Source organism: Caretta caretta, chromosome 8, assembly GCF_965140235.1.
Source record: "Caretta caretta isolate rCarCar2 chromosome 8, rCarCar1.hap1, whole genome shotgun sequence".
NCBI classification, from domain to species: Eukaryota; Metazoa; Chordata; order Testudines; family Cheloniidae; genus Caretta; species Caretta caretta.
In genome coordinates, this window is record NC_134213.1 from 75,398,328 (window position 1) to 75,416,162 (window position 17,835).

At 37.8% G+C, this 17,835-nt stretch overlaps 1 protein-coding gene across 10 annotated transcripts in view; it reads left to right on the forward strand.

The window, feature by feature from the left end:
• EVI5 (ecotropic viral integration site 5) overlaps window positions 1–17,835 on the forward strand; it is a 136,567-nt gene that overhangs the window by 24,831 nt on the left and 93,901 nt on the right. For 9 of the 10 annotated variants that reach the window (XM_075131633.1, XM_048860550.2, XM_048860553.2 and 6 more), the window contains exons 3-10: window positions 554–743; window positions 7,367–7,591; window positions 9,889–9,963; window positions 10,879–11,004; window positions 11,623–11,766; window positions 12,881–12,970; window positions 13,077–13,174; window positions 14,772–14,832. In XM_075131633.1, coding sequence (XP_074987734.1) covers window positions 554–743; window positions 7,367–7,591; window positions 9,889–9,963; window positions 10,879–11,004; window positions 11,623–11,766; window positions 12,881–12,970; window positions 13,077–13,174; window positions 14,772–14,832 — 1,009 coding nt within the window. The remainder of the gene's footprint in view (window positions 1–553; window positions 744–7,366; window positions 7,592–9,888; window positions 9,964–10,878; window positions 11,005–11,622; window positions 11,767–12,880; window positions 12,971–13,076; window positions 13,175–14,771; window positions 14,833–17,835) is intronic. The other variant, XM_075131629.1, reaches the window with a different exon arrangement.

A 17,835-nucleotide genomic window follows, 5' to 3' on the forward strand; every position in this document is an offset into this window, starting at 1 on the left:
CTAGACTGCAAAGTGTAGTCTGATCTCTTGCTTCCTACCCAATACCTAGACTGAAGTAAATGGATTTATTTTTATTACATGGCTCTTTACTTGAAGATAGGTAGATCTTAAGGCCCAGTTCCTGCCACCCCTGAGCTTTTCACAAAATCAGTAGCCAACAGGAAGCAGGGGATGAATCCAGGCTCAATAGTTAGCCTCTCTGTCTGGAGGGGCACAGAGGAATAAGGGCACGGCTGCATTAGAGTTTACAGTAGTCCAGCTGCATTAGTACAGGTGCGCCGGCTTAAGCTCCCTAATGTAGGCACTGTAAGCCAATAGGAGAGAGCTCTCCTGTCAGTTTAACTACTCCAAGCCTGTAAGCGGTTGTATTTAGGTCACTTCATTTACAATTTTTATTACAAAAACATGTTAAGTAAAACAGTTTGAATGAATGGATTTGTTGGATACATTCTGTGAAGAGGGGGTGGAAGAGTTATCTCCTCTAAACAATTTGATGATCAACAATGATGCAGTCTAATATGGTTAGTACTGTAACTAGCTTTGTATGTTGCAGACTGTTGGAGACAGACAGCAAATCCTTGCGTTCAGTAAATGGGTCAAGAAGAAACAGTGGCTCCTCCCTTGTATCCAGTTCATCAGCTTCTAGCAACCTCAGCCATCTCGAAGAAGACTCCTGGATTCTTTGGGGAAGAATTGTAAATGAATGGGAAGATGTACACAAAAAGAAAGAAAAGCAAATTAAGGTATTAGTCAGTATTATAGGACACTTTTATAGTGCAAAGCAACTGGTGCTATTTGGTTTATTCTCCAGTTGGTCTTCCATGTTTTTCGGAAAATAAGTGATAGAAACTCGGGCTGTCGACTAATCGCAGTTAACTCATGGGATTAATTTAAAAAAAATTAATTGTGATGTTAAACAATAGAATACCAGCTGAAATTTATTAAATATTTTTGGATGTTTTTCTACACTTTCAAATATATCAATTTCAATTACAACACAGAATACAAAGTGTACAGTGCTCTCTTTATATTTTGATTACAAATCTTTGCACTGTGAAAGACAAAGAAATAGTATTTTTCAATTCACCTCATACAAGTACTGTAGTGCAATTGCTTTATCATGAAAGTGAAACTTACGAATGTAGTTTTTTTGTTATATACCTGCACACAACAAAACGGTGTAAAACTTTGGAGCCTAAAAGTCCATGCAGTCCTACTTCTTGTTTAGCCAGTCTCTCTCAGACAAACAAGTTTGTTTACATTTGCAGAAGATAATGCTGCTTACTTGTCTACAATGTCACCTGAAATGTTACAATGCTTCAACCACCATTCCAGAGGACATGCATCCACATTGATGACTGGTTCCGCTTGATAACAATCCAAAGTAGTATGGACCGACACATGTTCATTTTCATTATCTGAGTCAGATGCTACCAGCAGAAGGTTGGATTTTCTCTTTTGGTGGTTTGGGTTCTGTGGTTTCTGCATTGGAGTGTTTGCTCTTTTAGCACTTCTGAATGCATGCTCCACACCTCATCCCACTCAGATTTTGGAAGGCACTTCACATTCTTAAGTCTTGGGTCAAGTGCTGTAGCTTTCTTTAGAAATTTCAGATTAGCATCTTCTTTGCATTTTGTCAAATTTGCAGTGAAAGTGTTCTTAAAATTAACAACATGTATTGAGTCATCATCTGAGACTGTTATAATGTGAAATATATGACAGAATGCTGGTAAAACAGAGCAGGAAACACACAATTCTCTCCAAGGAGTTCAGTCACAAAATTAATGCTTTTTTTTTTTTTTTAATGCAAGTCATCAGCATGGAAGCATGTCCTCTGGAATGGTGGCCAAAGCATGAAGAGGCGTATGCATCTTTAGTGCATCTGGCACGTAAATACCTTGTGTCGCCAACTACAACAGTGCCATGCGAATGCCTGTTCTCACTTTCATGTGATATAATTAAGTAGTAGTCAGCATTATCTCCTGTAAATGTAAACAGACTTGTTTCTCTTCACGATTGGCTGAACAAGAAGTAGGACTGAATGAACTTGTGGGCTCTAACGTTTTACATAGTTTTATTTTTGAATGCAGGTTTTTTTGTACATAATTCTACATTTGTAAGTTCAACTTTCATGATCAAGAGATTGCACTACAGCACTTGTATTAAGTGAATTGAAAAATACTATTTTGTTTTTTACAGTGCAAATATGTGTAATAAAAATAAATATAAAATGAGCACTGTACACTTTGTATTTGATGTTGTTGTAATTAAAATCAATATCTGAATGTAGAAAACATCCAAAAATATTTAAATAATGTTGTTCTATTGTTTAATTGCAATTTTTTAATTGCTTGACAGCCCTAATAGAAAATTCTAACTGAATCTTTTCATTCTGAATATCAATCCTATTTATGAGCTATCAGACTTGTATGCCCAGTCTGTCCTCATGTAATGCCAGATATATTTAGTACGTCCAGAATATCAAACACTTTCAATGAAATCTTCCACTGGAAATGGATTGCAAACTAGGAAAGGTTCCTCATTTCCTTAATCTTATTTCTGAAGACAGAACAGACTTCATATTCGGAGCCTGTGCTACTTCTGTAAGGGCATGTGACATAGCATCATTTATGCAGGTGAGGATATTTCAGATCTCTCAGCCAACATCTGTCAAAAAAGACTAGAAAGCCCACTCCTCTGGGGCAAGTAGGAATCTTTTTCTGGCAAGTGCAAGCAGTTTTGCAGACTAATTAGGTTTCTAGCACCTTATAGGGGCAAATATAAACTTCCAACTATGACCAGCATAAACCAATGCTGTGTTTTCTTCCCTGGGAGAACTGACCAGAGTCTTCTCAGTTTTGCTGCTGCTGTACAGAGCCCTGCCTGCAGTAGTGAAACTGACAAAAAAAGGTCAGTTTTATACCACTGATGTTTGACCTCTTCTGCGCAGCGCTGTGTGCTGGAGCTCTTCAGTGGGGAGGAGAACTCACAGGGGGCCTGTGGGAGGGATAGAATAGCTTGAGATGCCTTACCACTACTATCCGTGCAACAGCCAAAAGGACAAGAGGAGAGAAAGAAAGAAAAGAGGGAAACCATCCTAACAGTCAGAATATTTTGGGGGAAGGAGGGATCTATTAACCTCTGTTTAATAGATATCTGATGCTCAGGGGCTCCTTACTTTGTAGGATTCAGGGAGAGCACCCTTCCCTTTCCCAGTGGCTTGGAGTGGGGTAGGTGGGAGGAAGATAGTAAAGACCAAAGCAGACTGAAGAACTTCAAAAAGAGCTCACAAAACTAAGTGATTGGGCAACAAAATTTCAAATGAAATGTAATGTGGATAAATGTAAAGTAATGCACATTGGAAAAAATAACCCCAACTATCCCTGCAATATGATGGGGCCTAATTTAGCTACAACTAATCAGGAGAAAGATCTTGGAGTCATCGTGGAGAGTTCTCTGAAGACATCGACGCAGTGTGCAGCGGAAGTGAAAAAAGCAAACGGGATGTTAGGAATCATTAAAAAAGCGATAGAGAATAAGACTGAGAATATCTTATTGCCCTTATATAAATCCATGGTACACCCACATCTTGAGTACTGCATACAGATATGGTCCCCTCATCTCGTATACTGGCATTAGAAAAGGGCAACTAAAATGATTATGGGTTTGGAACGGGTCCCATAAGAGGAGAGATTAGAGACTAGGACTTTTCAGCTTGGAAAAGAGGAGACTAAGGGGTGATATGCTAGAGGTATATAAAATCATGAGTGGTGTGGAGAAAGTGACTAAGGAAAAGTTATTTACTTGTTCCCATAATATAAGAACTAGGGGCCACCAAATGAAATGAATGGGTAGCAGGTTTAAAACAAATAAAAGGAAGTTCTTCACTCAGTGCACAGTCAACCTGTGGAACTCCTTGCCTGAGGAGGTTGTGAAGGCTAGGACTATAACAGGGTTTAAAAGAGAACTGGATAAATTCATGGAGGTTAAGTCCATTAATGGCTATTAGCCAGGATGGGTAAGGAATGGTGTCCCTAGCCTCTGTTTGTGAGAGGGTGGAGATGGATGGCAGGAGAGAGATCACTTGATCATTACCTGTTAGGTTCACTCCCTCTGGGGCATCTGGCATTGGCCACTGTTGGTAGACAGGATTCTGGGCTGGATGGACCTTTGGTCTGACCCAGTATGGCCATTCTTATATTCTTGTATTATATAAAATTAATTATTTATTAACTAGGCATTGGTCTGTGACAGTTGGAACTAGCCAGAAATTGATATGGAAGATGACAAGTAGGCTTAGTTTTGCTAAATGTTGAATAATTTCCAACCCCATGTAAGTGGTTGGGTGTTTGTGTAAAGTGGGTAGCAGAGATGGAGAGAGAGAAAGAGTGTGTGTGTGTGTGTGTAAAATTTCTTTGGGGAGGCAGCTGTGAAGAAAGAGAACATAACATGGGAAGTGAAAGAGAGGTTTGAGGACCGAGAAAAGAAGGAAAAGAGGAAACAGACTGTTTCTGCTCACAAAGCAAAGACAGATTGTGAAAAGGCACCCTTAATAGATCATGGAAAGAAAATGATTTGAAGTCAAGAGGAGGGAAGACCAGACAAAAACAAGAGAATGTAGTAAATAGGGCATCTGAGTAGGATTCAGTGGAAATATTTGAGTGTCACACACTAGTGTCAAACGGTTTTTGTGGTGTTTTCACCAACTATAAAACTAGTCAAAATACTATTTGGGGAACATAGTTGTCAAATTTAACCAGTGTTAGTGGAATATCTTTTCAGTGAGTTTTCTTTTGCTGTTCAGCCAGCTCTACTTGTAAGTTACTTTTTTAAAACTAATTAGATGGATTGACAATTTTAAAATTAAATACAGTGTATAACAGTATGCAACAACTTCCCATTAATGCCAGTGGGCATGGCTTTGACTGCAGAGGTATCTTCAGATTTGGCTACAAAGGCTGCCCTTGGGCTTGTAGACTTGGGGAAATTTTTGAAACTCTGAACATAAACATATGGTACATTATTTTTTTCAGGCAGGTTGACGTATGTTCCAACTTTGGCACTTTCATCCACCTCAAAGCATGGACCTAGAGGTAATTCTGCAAGGTGACCTTAGGGGTTCCACCTTTCAGTACCCCTGGCATGCGTAAAGAATGATGCTGTGCCTGTTAGCAAGTGCAATATTTTCCTGACATATAGCCCTGGTACCACTACTGTTTCTTTAGGTGTGTAGGAAGAGTTAATCTTTGTTACCTTGTAGAGCATGTACATAGGTAACTTAATTTGGGGGGATGGGGAGTTAACTCTCCCCTCCCACATTGAGTGTGAGGTATAGGCAATTGAGGGTGGTGAATTGTTGGGAAGCAATACCTGGAGGCTGCTTTGGAAAGTTGAGGCACAGTATCACATGAGAGCAGGGATGCGGGGGGCATGTGATAAAGGGCTTTTGAGTTGATGGGAGCATAGCTGGCTCAGGGAGTTAAAGCTCTGCTCCCTGAATCAGCAAGGGATCATCAGTACAGAGCTACTAAGATACTCCTAAAGTGGAGCTCCAGAGGGGCCTGGCTCCCTTAGGGATATTAAAGGGCTGATTTCACTGCTACAGAGCTACAGAACGCTCCTGCTGTAGTGAAGGTTCTTTGTTACATTCCTTTCCTTGTTGACTTCACCAAGAAACTGTGTAATTGTTTTTTTAATTGTTACTTTTTAAATGCTGTCCTTGCCCTTGGAAATTCCCAGAAGAGTCAATGCTGAGAATGATTTTATGTATTTGTCTTTTTTTGACAAATAGAGAGGCAGTCTTCAAAAACTTTAAAATGAAGCTAACTTGAAGGTCTTGAAAATAAAAGTACCTACTGAACTTTCATAAGACTTGGACAAATGATAATTGCCAAGACTTATCCCTTAAATTAATAGAGCTACCTGCAAAGGTGTTTGAAATAGTGTTGTAATGAGGTGCTGGTTTCAGCTTTAACTATGGAGAGGTTTCTACTTCTCCATAATTCTTATTTAATAAACTTACAGCAATGACAGCTACCAGTTTTTTTTCCTTTTCAGCATTTTGATATTTTCTTAGTGAAAGGATTACTTAAGTAAAAGAAGGTTATCCTCTTTCAAAAACTTACACAGAACAAATTATTAGATAAAGTGCTAGAAAATGCATAGGAAAGGAACTGTGTTGCATTGTTGAGGGAATGACTCTGCGGTTGGTGGTTGTCCCCACGATTCTTAAACTTCCTGAGCTGTACCTTTTCTTAAAATCTTTATCAAGCAACCAAACCCCTTATCGCTCAGTCTTTCTTGACAGATCTGTAAATACAAGTACCATACTCGAGCACCCCGGGAATGAGACAGAATATGTAAGTAAGTTATTAGGGGCCCCAAGAATCTGTTCCTGGTACACCAGTTTATTCAGGGGAGGCTTGTATTGTGTAATAGCTGTCTTTAGCTTCTGAGAGAATTTATATATGTCCCATAACATGGAACCAAAAAAAGTCAGAGAACCTGAACATATTACCCTCTTGGTATGCCTTTGTCTCTGAATTCATGTTCAAATAGCTTTTAAAAAATATTTGAAGCACTGACATCAGTGAAATTAAGCGCAAAAAAAATAATTAAAACAAGAATTTCCTGTAGGTATTGTCCTAGTCAAGGAGACCCTTATCTGAATAATATAGAAGTAGGACTTTTGTTGTACCATATTAACATTGTAGCCTAACATGCCTAAAATAATAAATTTGGCAAATATTACTATTGGCTAATACTATGTAACCATTTTGTTACTTTTTTTTTAATTTTAACTCATTGGGGATTTATTCCAACCAAAGATTTCATATTTCTGATTCAGAGGTTACAAATGACGACAAATGTACAAATGTTGTATTTTAAAGGCATTTTTTTGTGGAATGTTAAAATAACTGCGTCAGTTAAGTTCTGGTGCATAGTAGCCATCTGGTGGTGCTTGAAAGCATGTGCAACTGCTTAGATGATAGGTACCCTGATTTGATAGACTAATGAATGGAATTACTTACTCCTGAAAATACACTTTTAAAGTTTTTATTGTTTATTAAGTTGCATGGTAATCATACTCTTGGCATCTTCTTGGTCAACGCTCCTTTCTTTTGCTACTAAGTGAAAACAAAGCTGAGTTTAGTTGGATCACCATTTAAACACCCATCTCTCAAGTGCCTATTGTGGACTATGTAATTGTTTTATAACATGCTTTTCCTTTGTAACCAACTTAAGTCATGGGAAATTTCCTTCACAAAAGAGATTTAAAATTTCATTGTAGTTTGTTTTAGAAATTTACATATTTATACTGTAGGAATCATTAATGAGTTTCCTTTCTTTTTTTCTTATGCTTTAGGAGCTTGTTCGAAAAGGGATACCCCATCATTTTAGAGCAATAGTTTGGCAGCTTTTATGCACTGCTCAAAGCATGCCAATAAAGGATCAGTATTCAGAGCTTTTGAAAATGACTTCTCCTTGTGAAAAACTGATAAGAAGGGACATTGCTAGAACATATCCTGAACATGATTTTTTTAAAGAAAAAGACAGTCTTGGGCAGGAGGTTTTATTTAATGTTATGAAGGTAAGTTAGTTGTTTTTTTTGAATATACAATATTGGAACACAGATGGAGGCTTGAAAAATAACATACCCATGTTGCATCCTCTTTAAGAGCCTCTAGTCTTTGGCAATAGAACTTTCAAGGCTGTAACTTAGTATAAAAATTTTTACCTCTTGATAGCACAGTTTCAAATGGTTTGCAGATATTTGTATGTTTAGCTATAGGAATAACTTCACTTTATCAGCAGTAGAAAACATTTACTTGATTATCTTAGATTAGGATAAAATCAATACTAAATACTAACAGCATAATGGAAATAGCTTGTGCAGTAAAGCAAAACAAACACACATTGTGACAGTTGACTAAAACAAGAACTTGAAAATTAGAAGTGCCATTCAATCTTCAGACCCCCTGTTGAGTCTAGGTGGTAGTTCCTTCACTTTGTGCTACACCCAGACTGATTTGAGATTGCTACAGTGCTGAAGAACAAGATGACTTCTAACTTCAGAGTAATATTGTCCAGAATTTCTTTGCATTTATTAGCTGGCGTAACTATTTTGGGGCTTAATTTAGGAAAAAAAGATTTTCCAGGCCCCACAGTTTCTTGAAATCCTTATTCCGCAGAAAAATTGGCCTGCTGCCAAATCCCATAACCCAATAAACCTCAGCTACTCTAAATAAAAGCTAAGGAGCCAGCTGAAAACTCATTAAAATTGTGTCTACCTCTTAACTGATCATTGTATATTTCTCTTTGATAGTACTTGCTGCTTGAAACAGGCCCTTTTTTGTTTTTATTGCTAAGCAAGAACATCTGAGAACATACACTTAAGCCTTGGGAACATGGGTTACTTTTAAATCTTGATTTTACTTGTTGCGAAGAAAATATCTTTCAGCAGCTTCATCATCCTTTGCATAGTAGTTATGGTCTGAACGTTTCTACTTTTCAGTGTTTCAAGGTCTCTACAATATGAGCAGCATAACATGGAAGTGTTCTTACAGTTCTGTTAGAAACTGTCATGTTTGGAATGAATATATTGCTGTCATCCAAAATTTAGTGTCTGTTAGAGCAAACCAGGTCTGCGTAAAAAAACCAAACCAAAACAAAAACACTACTCCATACATTTGCTCCTCGATGAAATCCACCACCCCCCATAGCTGTGCTGCAGACAGGAGCTACTCCCTCTGTAGGCCAGGTTATGTCACGACAGCTGTGGAATTGGGGGTGATGGGTTGGGAGAGAAGTGGTGATAGTGTTGTGAAGCCTGTTGCCCAGTATCTTCCTAAAATTAACAAATTCCTCTGGTTGAAGACTGCATGTATCCCTTTCAAAAGGGGGTGACAACATGAAATGCTTCTGCCCTATGCTGGCCTAGGGAACATGGAATTGAGCTCAGTCCTCTGAAGCATCATGCTACCACTAGATCATTTGACCTCTAAATAGAAATTCTGTAGTCTATTAGGAATTCAGAGAAGGAAGGGTACTCTGAAGGCCAGATTTGTTGAAATGTCTAAGTGCTGTGATCCCATTAGTGCTGCTCCCTTGCTATCATGATCTGTTTCAGGCAAACTAGGGAGAGGAAATCATTCCAGCCATCTGTCTCAACTAGTGGAGTTAAAGGAAAAATAATTAATGTAAACTGGCCTTGAACAGAGCAATCAACAAGGAAACAGCGTGGCAAACATGAAGCTTTGGTCCTTCAACTTCACAAGTAGAATGTCTTCATTTAGGAGACTTTGAAACTGCTTAGTGGAGGACCTTTTTCCCTAACCCACTTGAGGACACAAAACTAATGGCTGAATAAAGGCACAGTTTTGAGTGGCTGTTTCCATATACAATCCATAACTTTACAAATATAGATCTGTGGCTGACATAGGAGTCAGTCTTGCTACACTGAGAACATTAAGGACTTGCTGCTATCTTGAAGTTTATAAGCCTTTACAGTTTGCATTTAGAAATGCTTATTTGAATATGGCCAATGTTCAAAATATTCATTCCAAAATGAAAATCTTTCAAACCTTTAATCTGCCCTTGGGAGCTTGCTCTTTAGATGCTGATCCAAAATAGCTTCAGTTGTCAGATGACTGCTCCAACAGGAAGGACCATGTCTGTTTTATTTCAAAGGTTAACCGTTGAAGTATTGTGTTCAGTTTAAGCACAAGTCACTTTTCTTGGCATTTTAAGCTTCTGCCTACTGAAAGGGTTGGATAAAAGTTGACCCACCTTTAGCAGCTAGAAACAAAAGCAGAAAAACAGCAACCAGTATGAAAATAAGTGTTTTAATTGTTGCTTTTCAAAATCTTAAAGATTTTTATCTTCTAGGCTTATTCTTTAGTGGATCGTGAGGTTGGATACTGTCAAGGAAGTGCTTTTATAGTTGGGCTGCTGCTTATGCAGGTAAAGAGAGTATTATGTCAAATGTGTAGAACCTCTAATGTTTTACTAGAATGCAGAACACAGCATAGTACCATGTGATGGGATTCTTTTTTCTGTATATTTAGTTTTCCATAATTTCTTTCACAGTGGACTGCCAGATACTTCACTAGTCAAGAACATTTTAAAGTTATTTTACAGAGTCAAATTAGTTTTTTGCTCTCTGCTTCTGTCCTTCCCAAGAAGCACCTTGAATAAGGAGTGACCTTTCTCAATGGAGGGGGAACACTTATTTCTCAAACTTTTTTCAAAAGTTACTTCAGTGTTCCCCTAGCTCTTACTCATTTCAACTTCAGTGGCCTTGATTGCTGAGTGACCACAAAGTTTCATTTGAATTAAAATGTGCCAAACTTCAGAGCTGTCTTTCACACTTTGAGACTTAGTGCTCAACATTAGAATAGGCTTTATAAATTCCAAGGCCAGAAGGGACCCTTGTGATTACCTAGTCTGACCTCCTGTATTAGTCCTAGACCATCTCCAAAATAATTCCTAGAGCATATATTTTAGAAATACTTCATCTTTATTTAAAATAATCAGTGATGGACAAACCAATGTAATCCTTGGTAAATTGTTCCAATAGTTAATTACTCAGTGTTTAAAAATTTATGCCTTATTCAGCTTCGAGCTGTTGGATCGTATTTATCTTTCTCTACTGAATTGAAGAGCCTATTATATTTGTTCCCTATGTAGATTCTCTTAGATTCATGCTGTCAGAAAAGGGACATGCATTTACTTTGAATAACTACAGCATGAATCCTAAATTAGCCAGCGTACTTCTGGGTAAACCATAAGTGGTTATAAGTCCCTTGAAAATAAAAAAAAAATTAACATGTCTTGGCTTGTGTCCATAAATTTTCATTGTGCCTTTGTCGAATATAGATGCCAGAAGAGGAAGCATTTTGTGTGTTTGTCAAATTAATGCAAGATTATAGACTTCGAGAACTCTTTAAACCAAGTATGGCTGAGCTGGGCCTTTGTATGTACCAGTTTGAATACATGATACAGGTAACTGTAAAAGCTGTTAAATGTATAGTATCTTATATAGTTATTATTTAGCCTACTTCCATTGTATACTTATACTAGAAAATATTTTTCCCCCCCAGATATTGGGCAAAACATTTGCTTATAAGCAGTAGTTAAAGCAGATTAAAACTGCAAGAGGAACGCCTACTGCGTGAGCCAAGGAGGAGGGGGAGAGGGAGAGCTGCTTTTTTTTTTTTCCCTCCCAAGGAATTATTAATTTGTAGGGCCATAAGAATGGCCATACCAGGTCAGAGTAGTCCATTTGCTCATGTAGTCAGACAATGGGTAGTGCCAGTGCTTCAGAGAAGATTCAAGAAATTCCATAAGATACCAATGTAATATGCCTGCTATCTGCTTCTTAACCCCAGTCATGCAGTGGTTGGCTTGTATAAATCTGCATGTTAGAGTACCCCTTATTTTTAATCTTCTCTAATGTAACTGTACGTAATCTGTATAAATGCCTAAACCTTTTTTGTAGCTTACAAACTCTTGGCCTTGCATTCTTCATTGAATGTCAGTGATTTTTTTCCCCATTAACTGAAACTGTAAGAGGTGGCATTAGCTCTTGTTTAATATGTACTTTCTGATCCTCTCTCCCAGGAGCAACTACCAGAACTTTATGTGCACTTTCAGTCTCAGAGTTTCCATACTTCTATGTATGCTTCATCATGGTTTTTAACTATCTTTCTTACAACTTTTCCACTACCAATTGCAACAAGAATATTTGATATCTTTATGTCTGAGGTAAGCAAATATCTGTAATACGTTCACCACCCCAACAAGAGCTACTAAATGCTATCAGTTAGGTAGTTGTATAAATTCTACTTTTCTGGGGGGGTTTTGCATGTAGATTTGAAAGTAAGCATGTTTTTAATCTCATTGTTTTGTTAGGGAACCAGTCTTTCTCTGTATATATTTTTGTGAAGAAAAGGCTAATCTATTCTGGATGAGCTTATATCAGAGTCAGAAGTGTTTAAAGGGAGGAAAAAGCAACAAAATGCTGACCACATCTGACACATGCTGTGGATGAAATGGGCAGCACTAGTTTGTAGTAGACAGGTGTTCACCTCACAGCTAGAACGTCAGACTCTTTCAGTAAAGGAATGGAGTTCAATAGGCAGAAATGCTGCATTCTGGTCAGCTTGAGGAGGTAGAGGACGTATTGGAAGGCAGCAGCTGCCTGTGGATAAATTAGTTGTTCTGCAGGGCTGTCAATCTGGCACTTTTCACAAATTAAAAATCAAAACATTATGCTTCATAGGCTTCAGTTTGTAACATTTTTTGCATTAAATGCTGCTTTTCCAAATTCACAACTTTTAGAGTCATTAGGTGCCAATGCACATCTTATTGTCCTACATAAGAGTGTTTTCAATACTGTAAACGTGTCACATTCCTTTGTAGCAACAAAGGACTGCTTAAATAGCTACTTGAATTATTTCAGAAATGGTATAATACAACTAACATTTATTTCCTGAGAGGTGCACGGTTTTTACCAAATAGTTCATATAAGACTTTAATAAAGGTTGCACCTGTATAGTACCCTTTATGTGAGTGGGCCTACTTCACCAGCCACTGGAAGGGTGTCACTTCTGAGGTGTGTGTTTTAGCTTTTTGGCAGTGTTTAATCCTCACTGCATAAATTTAGGGTGAGGTGAAGAGTGCAAGACAGACTGTAACTTAAATGGGATTTTAGGAAGGCATATTGTCATGACTTACTCTGGGATTTGGCCAGGATACTGGGCCAGCTCCCAGTCCAACTGTGTAAGCTGGTTATTGTTCTATATGGTTGACAATGCCTTAAGGAATCGTTGGCATTTATTTATTTATTTATTTATTTATTTTAAACTTCTGTTTCCAGGGTTTAGAAATAGTATTTCGAGTAGGTTTAGCAGTTCTTCAGATGAACCAGGCTGAATTAATGCAACTTGACATGGAAGGGATGTTACAGGTAAATTTAAATGTACAATCAAGTATTAAATGCAAGCTCATTTGAAAGCCATGAATATATGTATTTGCCAGTACTAATTGCTTGTATTCTCTGAATTGCTTTTTAGCACTTTCAAAAGGTCATTCCACATCAGTTTGACAGTGGTCCAGACAAACTAATCCAAGCATCTTACCAAGTCAAATACAATGCGAAAAAGATGAAAAAGTAGGTGCTGCATTCTGAGACAATGCTGGGCTGTTGCCACGCATGTCTCTTGCTTTGTGAATCCATAGAAATGTTTGTGCTTTTTCCCGGTTCAGCGGTTCCAGTGTTTTATGCTCTAAATAAGTTCGTTCCAGCACATAACATGAACCAAGTTTTATCAGTGTAGTAATTCTTCTAAAACTAGTAATAACTACTTCTTGTTGGTTTCAGAGTAACAGCCGTGTTAGTCTTGTTGATGACTGTAACTAAAATAATGATGTCTCAGAGGAAAAATAAGCGATCTAAAATACTTCTTGAAAAGCTGCAGGATTCTCATAAATTACACCGACTTTTGTAAACGGCACATATAAACTAAAATATAAAAACCAGTTTGAAAAATATTAGTCTTGGATTCAGACTTATGACTTAGATTTTCTAGAGGTGAAGAATCCATTCACACAACAATGAGGATTGCTTGTATGGTCACGATGAGTGCTGTTTGTAATCTGAACAGATGTAACTTTTTACTGCTGGTTAAGAGCTCAGTACTACTGTCATGGTTACAAGGCTAGCTTCACCTCTGTCCCCTTTCTGATCTTTGAGTGCACTCCTTCAGGTCTTGAATATCATGCCTTTACCTATCTTGAAGTAGAATTGTGCAATTGTCCCATTCTCAGGCTGGGCCCTGTGTCCACATTTCTTACTCTGCAAGGCCAACTGAGTTTGCGCACCTGTGGTTCTTCCCTTCTGGGGAATCACTAGTGGTTAGTGGTGTATAGTGATCAGATGGCCTTCTTAAAAACCAAAGTATTGTTTATTTTGCAGTAGGAGCAAAGGCATATAGAGGGGATTTTAAAACAGTCTGCGCTCATCTGTCCTAAAGTTCTGTCATCCCTTTATGGTAAGATAGGCATGCCTGACTTCTTCAGACAGCCTCAGGAGGGTGTTGTCTCAGTTTGGTGCCCCCAAAACCTGCCAGAGTTCCTTTGTCCTTCTGCATTCATGAGCTTTTTCCTCTCATGATCCAACCATTTTTGTAGATTGGCTGGAGAGGAGGCAAAATAATTAAAGCCAATAGTTCTAGCATTGTCCCTTAGCCATCTCTTTCTGTTGAGGTAACTCAGTGTATTTATACAATCAACATCCCAGTAACCAGACCAACATACAGGATTAATAAATTATAGGGCAGCTCAGAATCCATCGACTACAAAAATACAAATGAGTTCTAATTTAAAAAAAGGTCAAATTTCTGTACAACACAAGATCATGAAAACAGTTCAGTGGTCAGTTTCCTGGGGTATTAAGTAGGCTTGAGCTCGTTAGGGTACTTACCCAAAGCCCATTTAAATCAATGAGTCTATCCATTGAATTCAGTGGGTTTGGGATTGGGCACAGATACTTAGGTGTTTTCATTTACTTGGGGATGCCCTATAATTTTTTTCATATAGTTTACTATAAGGGAAAAAGTACAGGTAACTCTCAAGCAGTTACGTTAAACAAAGGAAATGTCAATCATTCATAGGCATGTACATTTTTCTGCTGTTGCTTGTTGGGTGTATCCATATACCAGGAAGTAAATCAATTGTAATATTTCTAATAGAGATTACCTTTTTTTTAGGTTAGAAAAGGAATACACTACAATAAAAACTAAAGAAATGGAAGAACAAGTTGAAATTAAAGTAAGCATGAAGCAGCAGTGTAAATGTCTCTGAAGAGGAGTTGGCTTGGGGGTGGGATACTAGTCTGATCTGGGATATTGGCAATGGTGGATTTCATGAGCTACTAGAATGACAGTAGTTGTACTTGGGCTGTGGGTTTGAAGAGGACGTTTGTAATGTACTCCATCCCTTCACTGGAGTTCTGATGGAAATAACACTATACAGAAAATCATGAACAAGAAAAGTATACAAATGATATGAAATGATGCCTTTTTCGGTAATTAAAGGATGGCTACAAATAAGTTTGTAACATGCTGATGTAGGTGTGGGTTTCCCACAGAGGGTCTTCTGAAAAAATAAATGTAAATGATAGGGAAGAAGCTTAACCCTCATTTTAAAAAATCCTGACATGTTTGAGCAATGTATCATCTGCTGGCAAGACATTGCATTTCTCGTGCATTGAGGCGTGAGAACAAAAGCAAAATATTGACAATTTTTCATCCTTGAGTTTCTGGAATTAACATATATAACATTTTTAAAAAGAACTGTTAAGTTCTGCTCTGAAAAGTCCTTGCAAATGTGGCACCTTATTACTAACTGACCAGCTTCATGTGTATTCATTTATTGTATCTGCTTGCTTTAGCGACAAAAACAAGCTTTTGCTGTTTTTGTACTCTTAGCCTTATTGGCTGTACAGTTTGAGCTAATTTCCCTTCCTGGGTGTCAATATATTAATTTCTAATCATGGGTCATCACAAACCCTTATCTCATTTCCCACTAGTTTCTCTATCCAACTACAAAGCATACAGAATGTCACAAAGCATACAGAATCTATGTATTGTTTCATAGCTTGTCACTAATTTAGCAACCTATAGTTGGTGAAGATGTTTTAAAAACATAAGATACTTTGCAATATTGCAATCTTCTGATGGTTGGATTTCAATAATGTGAACATCATTATGCAAAAAGAAAATCAAATCCTTAGTCTTGCCAAAATCAAATACTTAAATTCAGTTCATTAGGTGAACGTTAAAACCAATGACAAAATCAATTTTTAAACTTCTCTTTAGTAGTGTTTCTGATGTCCTTCAACTGGGCAAAAGTTTGGGTTTGATCCATCTCCCCCAGCCACTAAAAGCTGTGTGAAAATGAGATCCACGTCTTTGGCTCTAAAAACAGCTCCTTCCAATATCCTGTTAGGGGAGAATCCCAGTGGTGATGGGAGATGTCATGGGGTATGTAACAAGTTTGCTCATCTGGGTTATGGTAGGATATTCAGGATTAAATATTGAAAGTGTTTCCGATTTCTTCAGGATCTTCATCTATTCTTAGTAATGTTAATTTATTTTAACATTTGTTAGGTAATACATCCTTTCTGTAATAGGACAAAAGGCTGAACGTGAATAAACAGTTCTGATATTTATAAAAAAGGGTATCTTTTAAAAAGTCGTCACTTCTGTGGGAGGCATCCATCCTGCTGCTTCCAGCAAGACTCTTGTTGGGGGGGGAGAGGTGAAACTCCCATTTGTTGGTATTCTTTATTGCAGTAATCTATTGAATCCCTTCTTCCTGATGGCTGTATTGTATTCATTGCAGACTTCATTCTCACTACAGGCGCACATGCCACAGATGCTGGCTTTGCATTCAGTGTATAGGCAGACATGATGCTGCTCCATGTCTAAAATTAACTACTTAATACTCTTAATCATTTGCACATACCAGTAAAACATATAAACAAAATAGCTGTTAATTTGACAAAGCAGTAAGTCCAGCTGAGCTATCTAAAACCCAGATCTAAATCACAGCCAGGTTATTGGTTCATATGGGAAAACAAAAATACATACCAAGATATTTCCCTATCAGGGACTTATAACCGTTTGGGGGTAGTAAATTAAAGGAGCAGCTGGTCTTGAGACTAAAGGACAGGACTGGAAGTTGGGAGATCTGGGTTCGAATTCCAGTTCTGTCAGACTCTTGCAGCCTTTGCTAGTCACTTCCCTTTTTGTGCCTGTTTATCTGAAAAAATGGGGTTTCTTGCCTTCTACACATGGGTGTTATGTGGAAGTAATGTTCTGAAACCATTGAGACCTTTTGATAAAAAGCACTGTTGAAGTGCAAAGTTGTTATACGTTTTTGGCCTAAATTTTCAAAAGTTACTAGAGATTGAGAGTCTGTTTTTGGGCACACAACTTTAGATTCTTTATAAGACCCTGACTTTGAGAGCGTGGATGCTCAGCGTTTGAGTCACTCTATATCTAAACACTTCTGAAAATTTAGGCCTGATTCCCCATTGGGCATGCCAGAAGAGATTTGGCAATGGTACGTTAATTAAAATAATACAGTGAACAAACCTTTGGGATTCTCAATATATAGTAACTATAATCTTTAGCACCACTATTAATGTGAAGATTGTTTACTTAGGCTAACTTGACTTTATCCCGTGCAGTTTTGAACAAAAGGGTAAATACATGCTTAACTTGTATGCAATTAATTATCATGATTGTATGTGTAAGTGGCCATAGAAAGCCCCACATCTGCTTCACACGCGGTTGTGGCAACTGCATGAACAAACTATGCACTTGTGCATATGCAAACAAGTTTAGAAGAGCCCTTATAGGCAATTGTGTTAAACTGGTGAAATCCCCTCTACAGCTAAAGATGGCACTACTTGTAGTAGTTTTCTGGATGGGCCTACAAGAAATGTTCTCCCCCATTCCCCTACTCACTTTCTATCTAAGTCATGGGGCTGTTTTAACTTTTGAGAACAGGGAAAATATTTTTCAGGATAAAACTAATTTTCTTGAATTCCAGCTAGCTAGTTTTCATCTGGCCTTGTCTGAATTGTATAATCTAACTTTATAAAGCTAATGTTGTTTACCACAGAAGCTTGAACAGCCTTCTCTCTAAAATGTTATGTAGGTGTGTCCTGTGACTTACAGCTTACTACCCTTTATTAGAATGCAAATTTGGTCTCAACTTTGCTATCTTTAACAAATCCAGTTTCCATATTTTCTATGACGTGCT